At 39.4% G+C, this 13,219-nt stretch overlaps 1 protein-coding gene across 1 annotated transcript; it reads right to left on the reverse strand.

Moving 5' to 3' along the window:
• Nucleotides 1-274: 274 nt before the first annotated feature.
• On the reverse strand, nucleotides 275-2,307 carry LOC149572120 (taxane 2'-alpha-hydroxylase-like). The gene is made up of 2 exons (XM_089813416.1): nucleotides 1,426-2,307; nucleotides 275-1,345 (listed from the first exon to the last, which is right to left on the reverse strand). The coding sequence occupies exons 1-2, from the start codon at nucleotides 2,262-2,264 to the stop codon at nucleotides 610-612; spliced, it is 1,575 nt and encodes a 524-aa protein (XP_089669542.1). The 5' UTR covers nucleotides 2,265-2,307; the 3' UTR covers nucleotides 275-609.
• Between the last annotated feature and the right edge of the window lie 10,912 nt (nucleotides 2,308-13,219).

Genomic DNA, 13,219 nt, shown 5'->3' on the forward strand with positions numbered 1-13,219 from the left:
AAGATTTGCATATCATTTTTATTAAGGCAAACCAAATGAGAAAAATGAAAGGGATTATGGAGAGTTGTGAGAGCGAATCGAGTTGTGAATTGCTTGATGATAGGAGATTTATTTTAACGTTGCTTAAATTGATTTGCGAATTTCCATAACTTTTTCCAATCTTTCTTTTGAGCATAGCAAAAGAGATGTTATAATATTATATCAAAAATTAATATATAAATTATAAAATGGAAAAGTCAAATTTCTATATAAAAACATATAGGTGAATGGTTAATTTAAACAAAAGACCAAAAAACAGTAATTTATAAAGTTTTCACATATTGAATGGTATACATCCCCATTGATGTAAGAGAACTTTGTGGAGATCCATATAATGCTTCACCTTTTGGAAACTATGATGTTATTCTGAGACGGGACAAAGCCAGGCTTCATCCTCATCATGAAGTAAAACATCTTAGCTTACAACTAGTGTCGATCCCTACTAAATAGTAAACAGTCATCTCCACAAACCAGGCAGCGTAGAAGACGTGGACAATTATTTCTAAGATCCGAAGATCCAACAATATATAATGAAGGAAAAGCATAAATGGCTGAGGCAGGCAGAGAGAGTCAGAGAGGTTTGAAGCGTATGGTGGAGTGGCGCGCAATGTGGAGACTGAACTGCCCGCCCTTTTCAGTGACGTCGATCTTCTCCTCCCCCGGCGGCGGAAGCAGCTCGAAATCCGTCAACAATCTCCCGACGACCAGTGCGAGCAGGGGCAGGGCGATGATGATTCCTGGGCAGCTCCGCCTGCCCATCCCGAATGGCAGGAAGCGGAAGTCCACCTTCCCTCCCACCGCAGCCTCCGTTTCTCCCTCCTCTTCCATAAATCTCTCTGGCCTGAACTCCCCTGGATTCCTCCACCACTCCGGATTGTTCCCCAGCCACCACGCGTTCACCACCACCTTGCTCTCCCGAGGAATTCGATAGCCATTCAGCGTGGCCTCCTCCGAGTTCATGTGCGGAACCAGCAGCGGAATGGGCGTGTGCAGCCTCAGCGTCTCTTTCACCACCGCCTGCAGATACGGCAGCCTCTCCACGTCCTCCTCCTTCACCGCCCCACCTCTCCCAACTACTCTCTCCAACTCCCTTCTCACTTTCACCTGCACCTCCCGGTGGTTCACCAGCTCCGCAACAGCCCACTCCATCGACCACAGCGTCGTCTCTATGGCCGCCACGTTTATGTTCTCCACGATGTACAACACATTCTCCTCGCTTATCTCGCCCCTCCTCTCCGCCTCCAATATCTGATCTATAGCGCACTTCTTCGTCTGCCCCTCTCCCTTCCCTTTCCACAAAACCTTCCTGCATTAGTGGCGTCAACAACATTAGTGGCGTCAAATCAAATATATTGAGAACACATCAAGAATTCAGCTTAAAATTACCTTCGTTCTTGGATGAAGTGGTCATTAAAGAAGGCAAGCCTCCTGCTCTGAAGGTCCCTGCACTTGTTCAGGTACCCTCTCAAGAAGGGCCTCAATATTGGAATGAAGTCTCCGTAGTTGTATTCAAAGCTCTGTGCCAACCGGCTTCTCTCCGCATTAAACGCCGTGGCCTGGATGAACAGCGGGTCCTCCTGAGACTCGAACCCGCGATCAAACATCATCCTGTACAAGATATTGTAAAGCATCAGCTGAAGCCGCTTTCTGACAACTATACCGCTCTCCGACGCCACTTTATTTGCCCGGACGTCCTCAACGACGCTCTGAATCTCCTCCTCCCACCCGCCTCTGTAGTACTGGACAACTTTCTGAGTGAAGAAGGGAAGAGTCATGATTCTTCTCATCTTTCGCCAGTGATCGCCATAGACAGTAAAAACCATGTCTTGACCATTGCCCGTGAATATGTCGAACACCAGGTTGTTCTTTCTTGACCCGAATTCCACGCCCTGCGTATGAAGAACTTGTTTTGCAAGCTCCGGACTCGACACCACCACCAAATTTCTGCAGCCCAATCTGAGCATGAAAACATCTCCATACTTTTTGGCCATCCTCGCAAGATTTCTGTGATTCAGATCGTTGCCCACTTGCAGCCAATTGCCAAATATTGGAAAACACAGAGGGCCAGGAGGCAGCTTGGAGTTCTTCCTCAGAATTATACCCATCATCACTAATATGGTCACGAATAGAATTACTCCCGTCTCCAGGGAATGCCATTCATCCCGCTTCCACAAACCTTGGATCGAAGAGAAAGAGAACAAACTCTGGGCAAGCAACGAAGCCATTTTCGATTTGCAGGCAATTCAGTCATACAAATCAACTCAGCTTGCTGGTGGGATAAAGGGGCGAATCCTTATTTATATCGAGTCATCTCACTAAACCCGCGTAGAAGAAAAGTGGGTGTTGGTAGAGTCAGCGTTGACTGGATATTTTCTTCTTTCAAAACAATTCTGGTAGGAAATACGCGTTCCTGTTTGGTTCAGAGGCTTCAAGTCTTCACTTTTTCTCGCCACTTGCTTCGTTCTACGCGGGTCTTCAAAAGTAGGATTACCGTGTGTGGTCTCATTCAAAACTACGTACTAACATAGTTACCCTGAAGCCAAAAAAGGGGTCACCAGATACAGCCACTGGTGTTCATGCATACACCTCATACTGATCTCATGCTACTGTCATCAACTATGGAAGCCAAAAAAAATTGTGAACAAATTTATCGATTATCCATTAACAGCGTGTGCTTAAGACGTCACTTCCACCAAATGCAGCGGGATTACTTGCCAAACTCGATTAGGCTACTTTTGTCTCAATAAGCTGTTTTCACTCTCTCTTTCCTTGAAACTCCAGCATTAGAAAGCCAAACACCATAGCAGAAATGTTCCACGACTCTTGACCTGCCTAAATGGGTTGGTTGAGTAGGTAAGTACTGCGATGGAGTCCAGAAAATTAAGCAAATTGCCAAACAGTGAGCATGTAAGCCAGTTGTTGTGTCAAATGTGAGAATCGAAGAGTAAAGAGAAACAGGGTAGGTAGTTCGATGGGTTTCAAGAGGTAATTTCTACCTAACAGAAAAACAGGGGCGCTCGGATATATGGAATTCAGTGTAAACAGTGGGCTACCTGAAATTCAGTGAATTATATAGAATTCAAGAATCATGAGATTAATTAAGCTCGTATGATGTAAGAGAGAGTAAGCTTACAAGTTTAGCGACGCGCTCATAATATACTAATAATAATGACTGGCAAAGATTTTGTTGGCGTTGATTAACATATTAAACTTGTTTGATCCATTCTACTTGAGATTTTTTTCCTAGCAAATACATTTTAGATATAAAAAAAGCTCGCTTTGTCCTATTTCTGATATACTTTTAAATTTTAAATTGTATCACAAATAAAGTGTCTTTAATTCTTGTCTTCCAAAAGATTCAAAGTTTTGTTCTCTTCTAAGTAATGAGTGTCCATTTTAATTATAAGTAATTTAAATAAAAATAATAATTATTATTTAGTAATTATTATTTGTATGATAAATTTTTAAGTTTTATTTTGAGATTGTAATAAGATATTTTTTATATCACTTCATGATGTTGGTGCAAGAGAGATTAGACCTCTTCATACTTTATTAGAGGAAACTTTTGTCAATCAAAGTAGGCCCTTTGTTACAATTGTTAATTGTTATTATTTTTAAATTATATTATTTGAATTACATTTATAATTATAATTCTATTTATTTTTCATTTTGTTGATGCGTAATAGGCCAAAGCTGAGTGTAGGTGCACTTTCAGTACACCATTTTAAAAATCTTTTAGAGTCACCTCCCGTGAAGAATTCTCCAAAATTGTTTTCGGTTAGCTTAATAATGTTTCTATGAAGGATAAAGATCAAAGTTCTAATGCAGATGTGAAAGTTCCTATGCCTCAATCAGGAATTCATTGCATCAGTTCAGAATTACAGATTTCTTGCTGAGAAAGAGGTTGCTAGACATGCCAAAGCTGATGGATATTGCTGCTATTTATGGACATGACAATTCAGATTTGACACAATTACTAGCAAAATTCTCTAAAGTCACAGCCAGGATTGGTTGACAATTTTGGGAGGAGTGATTCCTCAGTTCTTGCTTATAGTTGATACAATGGATCATCGGTGCTCCCCTTCCTTAGAAGTTCTACCTTCCTCTAGAGAAAATGAGAATTCATCAGTTGGACAACTTCATGGAGATCTTTTGGAGGTATTGGACTTCATAAATGATGCAGTTGTTACTCTGGATGCCTTTGTGGAAGCCTATGCTCCTGCTGCACCATTATTCATCTCTTCAGGAGTTTCCAAGGAAGGTAACTAAGAATTTCTTCTGAGGCTTGCTTATATGCACGAGACACTGTTACCAGTAGTAGAGGAAGGCCTGAATTTGACATATCGATATCAAGAGCAGGGCACTGATCATAAAGATCAATGTGAAGGCGAGGCACTGCATTGAAATCATGAGGATTTGTCATCATAGTAATGGAAGAACCTGATTCACGACCCCTGCACAAGAATGAGTCCAATGTGACAGTGAATGCCAAATGGAAAATTCCAATGAAGGCAGCACATTAGAGATATGGTTCGATGAATAAGAAAGGCATAGTATAAAAGCAGTCTTAGCACATGAATAGTCAAGGTCTCGGCATCTTTAGAGCTTCCATGCAAATATCAGTGTTATGGTTGCCGGAGATATTTCCTTATTACAGTATATTAAAGCATGAAGCTCAGTGCCCTCTTGGGCCATACAACTGCCCATATGCAGGTTCTAAATGTAAAGTAGTTGGTGATATACTATCTCTGGTGGCTCATTTGAAAGGAGATCACAAAGTTGATTCTCATAACGGTTCTACCTCCAATCGCTGATATATAAAGTCAAATCCACATGAGGTTGAGAATGCTCCAAGTTCTCTGATAGATCATGTGAAGACATAAGACATAGGGAGGGTATTACAAAGACTCCTTATATAGTTATAGGATAGCAATCAATGGGATATTATTGTAAGTGAGATCTGCACACTGCTTAAGCAGACGTTTTCAGAAATGGTGTTTGATGATTTCAATATAGCTTTTACACACATAGTCTTGGCAGACGATCTTCCAATTTGAACTCATAATGTTCAGTCGTTCATGCTTCTCTTGCCAAGACTTCCAGAACCAATAAAGACTAAGAATAACGACATTCTTGCAAATAAGGTTGTTAAGCCTTTTATGATTGGGAGACCATCAAACACAAGTCGTTCAAAATTTTTGACACATGCGGAGGTGTTTGCTGCTCTTCTAAATTCAGAGTTATTTCCCATCACAGGGGCTGTGAGAAGAATTCGTACAATGCTTCGAAAACTCGAGTATCGCTGTGCTGGTATCACTGTTCTTGGAAAAATAGTAGAGCGATGGGCATCTTTGTTAACTGATAAATGTGACTCAGAATTGTTAGGTGAAGTTATTGCTGGTTTGCGCATTGCCTCAGAGGAAGAAGTATATCAAACTGATATTCAGTACATTGTGTCAAGAATGGGATGGATTCAGCTATTGTAGACTGGAGTTTTCTCTTCAAGCCTTACAATTTCTTTAAGTCATACAAAAATTATTCGCAAATAGACATTGTAGCTACAAATCAAGATGATCTGAGGATTTGGAGGGGCTGGGTTAAGTCTGTAAAGATACTGAAGTTGTATTGAATCTAATGTTATTATATGCAGCACATCTGGATGCCCTTACGGTGAAACCTGCCACTTTCTCCATTATGTTCCTGGTGGGGTGAATGCTGTTACGCAAATGGAAAATTTGGGAACTGGATTGGGTGCAGCTTCAAAGAAAACATCAAAAGCATTGCCTTCAGAGCAGACGTTTCCTGCAGCAAGCTTCAAGACACGACTATGTAGTAAATTTGGTACTGCAGAAGGATGTCGGTTTGGAGAGAAATGCCATTTTGCACATGGGGAAAGGGAACTTAATAAAGGAAATTCAGCTGCACTTGATATAAAAAATGATAGGTCTTCAGGTCCTTTTGGTGGCAAGTTCCTTCCTTTTGGTGGCGTGGTGGCTATTGTGAGGTTACTCCACCAGCTGCAGCCAAATTTGGTCCTTCTTCTGAGGCAAAGATAAGTGTTGATGCTTCCCTTGTTGGTGCTATAATTGGGAAAGGTGGTGTGAATTCAAAACAGATATGTCGTCTGACTGGAGTGAAGTTAGCTATAAGAGATCATGAATCTTGAGACAGCTTTTCTTTAAAGAATGAAAGGTTTACATGCGGGATTCCTACAGCTGTGCTAATGGCAATGATTCTAGTTTGTTTGACTCTTGCTGTGGTATAAAGTGCAGTAACATCCATTGATATAGTTAATGTTGAAGATCCTTCATTAATCAATAGATGGGATGAGGAATTTAACATTCAGATATCTGAGGCATTACATCAAAGGCTACAACATAGAAGCTTGCAGAAGATTGATGCTTTACCCATGGTGGAAAGACTTCTGACTCGAACTAACAGTTGTCATTAAGTTTTCAAGTCTTTGATATATCGCATGCAAGTGATTTTTAATGGAATGAAAACAACTGGAGAGCTATATTTGGATAATGGAGATGATTTGGAAATGTAAATATTACGCAGAGTTTTATGCAAGTATTGTAGAGGGAGAAGTTAGATTGAAGTCATTAGTCCAAAAGGGAGAGTTTGCATTTAAAAAGAGATGGATTCTCCAGACTGTTACAGTTTTGGGACCCAAACTTTCTAACATGGAAAAAATAATTGAGTAGAAATCATGTAATTTACATGGTAACAAGAGATATTCCCACTAAATTGTGAGAAATATTATAAATTTAAATTACAACTCACAACCCTAAACCTAAAATCTTTGCCCGGCACTTAAAAACTACTCAGCACATGAAGGTGCCGAGTGCCAGTTTTGCTCGGCACTTGCTTGGCACTTGAAGGTGCCGAGTCACAGATTGTTCAGCACTTGCTCGGCACTTGAAGATGCCGAGTCACAAATTGCTCGGCACTTGATAGTGCCGAGTGATAGGCAACAGGTGCCAAGTTGGCTCGGCACAAGAAGAGCTCGACACACAAAGGAAATGCTCGACACCAATGGATGCTGAGTGAGCTCAGCTCCAACTAAAATTTATAACTTAGAAAATATTAACAACAGAAGAGGATGCCGAGTGTTCTATTTCAGACTAAAAAATTATAACTTAGGAAATTCCAATGTGAATGCTTTCACCATTAAAACCAAAGAGCCAAAATGTTAAGCTTCAAAAAATAAACTTGTCAAATGCAACATTCAAGGGAAGAGTAATGGATTCAAGTATGCCTGTTTGCTTTACTATTCAACTTGATTAAACTATTATGAAATCTAAGAGCATTCGGCTTCAACCAAAAAACCTTAAAATAACTCTAAACTGATAATACTTCAAACTTCAATAAACTTTTCAACTTGTAGCTCTAATGGCTACATACAATGGTGCCTGGAGCAATCACTGCTTGAACAGGTCGAATCCAACAATGACAAACTTATAGAGAGAATAGGGGAAACACGTGCAACTATAGGCACAAACTTCTTTTCTTCTTCCTTCTTCTACTCTGCTCTGCTCTGCAACTTTTGATCTGCTTGATCTCACTCTCTCAATAATAAATTCAAAACATTCTTTTTTATTATATCTTTCCCCCTCTTTTCTAATTTCAAAAATCTCACCCACCATATTTATGTTTCTGTCTATTCTGGACGTCAGAGGTGGTAGGTGAGCATTTGGCTCTAGGGGCAAAAGTCAACTGCTGCATTAAATATTCCAACACTCCCCCTTTGTCCCGAGCCAAACAAGAAAGGATCAGTGTTGATCCAAATCAACTACACCAAGACTCTCTCTTAAGTGTACAAAAGTTCCAATGCCTAATGGCTTGGTGAAAATGTCTGCTAGCTACTACTTAGACTTGCAAAATTTTATCTTGATATCCCCATTCTCCACCAACTCTCTAATGAAGTGATATATAATCTCTATATGCTTGCTTCTCCCATGGAAGACTAGATTCTTGGACAATGCAATTGATGAGATGTTGTCACAATAAATTGTGGTTCCATCCTCTTGCCTTTCATTCAAATATGTCAAGATCCTTCTTAACCAAATACCTTGACATGCTGCTGAATTTGCTATTATGTATTTAGCTTCTGATGTAGATTGAGCAACAATAGGTTGCTTCTTGGATGCCCATGAAATTGCACCCGATCCCATATGATACATGTATTCGAAAGTGCTCTTTCTATCATCTATACTTCCAGCCCAATCACTATCCGTGTAACCAACCAACTTGAAATCATCATTTGCAGTGTACAAAATTCCAAATCCCTTGATACCTTTCACATACCTTAGGATCCTCTTTCCTGCTTGCCAATGAGAATCCTTTGGTGTTTCCATAAATTTGAAAATCAGACTTACTGCATGCATTAGGTCTAGCTGAGTTGTAGTCAAGTACATTAAACTTCCAACCATACTCTTGTATAGTGTGGGATCCACTCTCTTGCTAGAGTCTTCCTTGCTCAATTTTAGGCCTATTACTATTGGTGTGGGGGTTGCCTTACTGTTCTACATTTTAAATCTCTCCAAAATCTGCCCTGCATATTTTTCTTGAGAGATGAAGATGCCTAGAAAGTATTTCAAGAGAACTAGGTCTATCATTTCAAATTCACTTTCCATGGCCTCTTTAAACTCACCAATTAGAGCCTTATCATTTTTAGTAAAAATTAAGTCATCTACATACAAGATAACAATCAATACATTACCATCTGTTGCCTTGATGTAAAGAGTGGGCTCACCATTGCTTTTGCTAAAGCCATTGCTCATCAAATATGAGTCAATCATACTATACCATGCTCATGGAGCTTGCTTGAGCCCATAAAGAGCTCTCTTCAATCTATATACTTTGTGTTCTTCACTTGCAACTTCATAATCAAGTGATTGCTCCACATATACTTCTTCTTTCAATACACCATTAAAGAAGGCGGACTTCACATCCATTTGTGCTGAGTTGCAATTGCTATGAAAGCATGCACGGTTTCCATGCTTGCAACAGGGGCATATGTTTCATCATAATCTCTGCCATAATGTTATTTGTAGCCCTTGACTACCAGCCTTGCCTTATGCCTATCAATTTTTCCTTCAGCATTGCATTTAGTCCTATAGACCCATTTCACTCCAATCACTTGCTTCTTGGGCGGAAATTCAGTTAGCTTCCATGTCTCATTTCTTTCTATAACATCTATTTCCTCATCCATGGCCTTACACCATTTCTTCTCTTTGATTGCTTCTTCAAAATATATTAGATCACTATGAGAAAATAATGCGAAATTAACACTCTCATCATAATCTTCATACCTTTCGTCTTGGTATATCCCCCTAAGACTCTTGGTCTTTCTTGGTAACAGGGAGGAGAGTGTGGGATCAGAATCTTCACTGTTGCTGCATTGTTGACTAGCTCGGTCTTCACTAGTACTCGACACTGACACTCGGTCATGCCTAGAGGAGCTCAATGACTGAACCTGCTTGCCTTTTCTTCTAGTTGTTGCTTCTTCTTTCTATTCATTAGTGTCTTCTTCACTCATAATTGGCACTTTACTTGAAGTGCTCAGTGACTCATCAGTTGGACCATACTAAGACTGATTTTCAAGAAATTCCACATCTCTTGAAAGAGTCATCTTGTTGTTCAATGGGTCATACAATTTGTATGTCTTTGATTCTGAGCTGTACCCTGTGAAGATGCACTTCACACCTTTGTCATCCAATTTCTACCTTTGTTCCTTAGGCACATGTGCATATGCAACACATCCAAATACTCTTAGGTGTTCAACTGTCCATCTTCCTCGTGACCATGCTTCCATTGGAATTATGTCATAGATTATCTTTGTAGGACACCTATTAATTAGATAAACTGTTGTTGCCATAGCCTCTCCCCAAAATTCAATTGGGAGACCTTTCCCTTTCATCATGCTCCTTGCCATTTCAATAATGGTCCTATTCTTTCTTTCAGCCACTCCATTTTGCTGTGGTGTATAGCTGGCTGTGAGTTCTTTCTTTGTGCCATGTTTCCTATAAAAGTTTACAAAAGAATTGGAGGTATACTCCTCTCCTCTATCTGATCTGAGGACCTTCATATAATGTCCACATTCTCTTTCAGCTTGGGTTTTAAATTCTACAAGTTTATCAAATGCTTTAGATTTATTCTTTAAGAAATACACCCATGTCCTATGACTGAAATCATCTATGAATGTCATAAAATAAGTACTCCCCCCAATGGAAGTAACTTGCATAGGATTGACTAAGTCAATATGCACTAACTCTAATGGATATCTAGCCCTTCTAGAATTTTCAGAATTAAAGGGAAGCCTATGTTGCTTACCCAAAATACAAGCCTCACACTTGTCACATGAATTTTCTATGCGTGGCAAACCTTCTACCATTCTTTTATTTGACAATAAATTTAAACCAGCATAGCCAAGATGACCATACCTGAGGTGCCATAGCCATGAGGGGTTTTCAATCACACTCCTTAGAGCTGATTGTGTGGGAGGTGCAGCACCAACTTGAGATGAGAAACATGTCTCTATCTTCAAGGGAAACATTATGTTCTTTGTCATTTGAACTACTGCAAGTAAGTTCTTGCTCCCATCCTTTTTATGGATGGCACACTTTTCATTCTCCATCAACACCTTGTATCCATTTTTAATGAGTTGACCAATGCTCATAAAATTGTGCTTCATACTAGGGGCGAAATACACATTTTGTATTTCCTTCTTCTCACCTTTCTTGGTGCGGACCATAATAGATCCTTTGCCCACAATTGGTAGGGTTCCATTGTTACCCATCTTAATTTTTAATTTGAAACTCTTGTCAATGAATGAAAACAAGGTTTCATTACCATTCATGTGGTTGCTGCATCCACTATCAAGGTACCAAACCTCAGGGCTTCCTTCTTCACCAACATTATGCATGATGAAGGCAGTGGCATTGTTTCCACTTCCCATGTTCACATCAACCACATTTGCTTGTCCTGACTGATCATTTTGTTTCTTCCAGCATTCATTTGCATAATACCCATATTTATGACAATAGTAGCATTCTACATTACTCTTATTTGAGTTGTAATTTTTCTTACCTCCTCTTGAGGTATTTTGAGAGCTACTTGCTCCATCTTCTCTTCTTGAGCTTTTTGCTGCAGCATTCCTTTGTCCTCCATTACCTTGACCTCTACCTCTAGAGTTTCTGCCTGAGCCATTTCTTCCTCTCCCCCTTCCTCTTGAATTTGTATAAGCCTTGAATGCTTGCTCTAGGGAAGATGAAAAAGTAGATCTGTTGATTCTATGCTCATGGGTTTGAAGTGTATCCATCAACTCATCCATTGTCAAAACAGTGAGATCTTTTGCCTCTTCTATGGTTATGACCAAATTGTCATATTTATGAGGTAAACTCCTCAATATCTTTTCCACTATCCTATGCTCTTGATAGTCTTCTCCATTTGACTTCAATTGGTTAATCACATTGGAGGTCCTTGAATTGAAGTCTGCAACTGATTCATTCTCTTTCATTTGAAGGTTCTCAAACTCCCTCCTGATGTTCTGTGGCTTTACAGTATGGACTTTATCAGTCCCCTTGAAGTTCGTCTCAAGGATATCACATGCTTCTTTTGCATAATTTGCTACTGAAATCTTTGGGAATATTGTCTCTGTCATTGTTGCTTCAATAAGACTTAATGCCTTAGCATCCTTCCTCCTTGACTCCTTCAAATGAGTCTTTTGTGCATTTGTGAGGGCAACATATTGAGTTGGGTCTATCACATTATTGAATCCATTAACAAAAAACTCCCACAAATCATTTGCAACCATTATGGTCTTCATCTTCTTTGCCTATGTATCATAATTTTCCCCATTAAAGGATGGTGGTTGCTGCCATATCTTTCCTGCATCTCCTGCCATGTTAAATATCCAAAAAAAAAAATGCCCTAACTCACTGTGGATGTGAAGCCTCAAAGCTCTGATACCATGTGAGAAATATTATAAATTTAAATTACAAATCACAACCCTAAGCCTAAAATCTTTGCCCAGCAATTAAAAATTGCTCGGCACATGAAGGTGTCGAGTGCCAATTTTGTTTGGCACTTGCTCGGCACTTGAAGGTGCCGAGTCACAGATTGCTCAGTACTTGCTCAACACTTGAAGGTGCCGAGTCACAGATTGCTCGGCACTTGATGGTGTCGAGTGATAGGCAACAGGTGCCGAGTTGGCTCGGCACAAGAAGAGCTCAGCACACAAAGGAAATGCTCAGCTCCAATGGATGCTGAGTGAGCTCGGCTCCAACTAAAATTTATAACTTAGAAAATATTAACAATAGAAGAGGATGCCGAGTGTTCTGTTGAAAAATTATAACTTAAGAAATTCCAATGTGAATGCTTTCACCATTAAAACTAGAAAGCCAAAACGTTAAGCTTCAAAAAAAAAACTTGTCAAATGCAATATTTAAGGGAAGAGTAATGGATTCAAGTATGCCTTCTTGCTTTACTATACAACTTGATTAAACCATTAAAAAATTTGGGAGCATTTGGCTTCAACCAGAAAACCCTAAAATAACCCTAAACTGATAATACTTCAAACTTCAATAAACTTTTAAACTTGCAGCTCTAATGGTTGCATACAATGGTGCCTGAAGCAATCACTGCTTCAACAGGTCAAATCCAACAATGACAAACTTACTGAGAGAATAGGGGAAACACATGCAACTACAGGCACAAACTTATTTTCTTCTTCCTTCTTCTGCTCTGCAACTTCTAATCTTCTTGATCTCACTCTCTAAATAATAAATTCAAAACATTCTTTTTTTTATATCTTTCCCCATCTTTCTTGATTTCAAAAATCTCACCCACCATATTTATGTTTCTACCTATTCTGGATGTCAAAGGTGGTAGGTGAGCATTTGGCTCTAGGGGCAAATGTCAACTGCTGCATTAAATATTCCAACATAAATACTGGCGTAGATTTTAGAGTGATGGTGAAGAAATTATGAGCAGCACACCATCTGTCATTCCCATATACAAGATTGGCTTACAAAAGAATTTGAGAATATTAGTTTAAAATTGAAGTTGTAAAAATCGAATTTAAAAGATTTAAAGAGAATTTGAAAAGACAAATAGGAATGGAGAATTAGAAATAAACAATTATGAAACCAAAGGTCACAGCAGGAAGAACTGA

This window comes from Cupressus sempervirens, chromosome 2 (assembly GCF_028749045.1).
Source record: "Cupressus sempervirens isolate cs-2001-9-10 chromosome 2, ASM2874904v1, whole genome shotgun sequence".
Classification (NCBI taxonomy): Eukaryota; Viridiplantae; Streptophyta; class Pinopsida; order Cupressales; family Cupressaceae; genus Cupressus; species Cupressus sempervirens.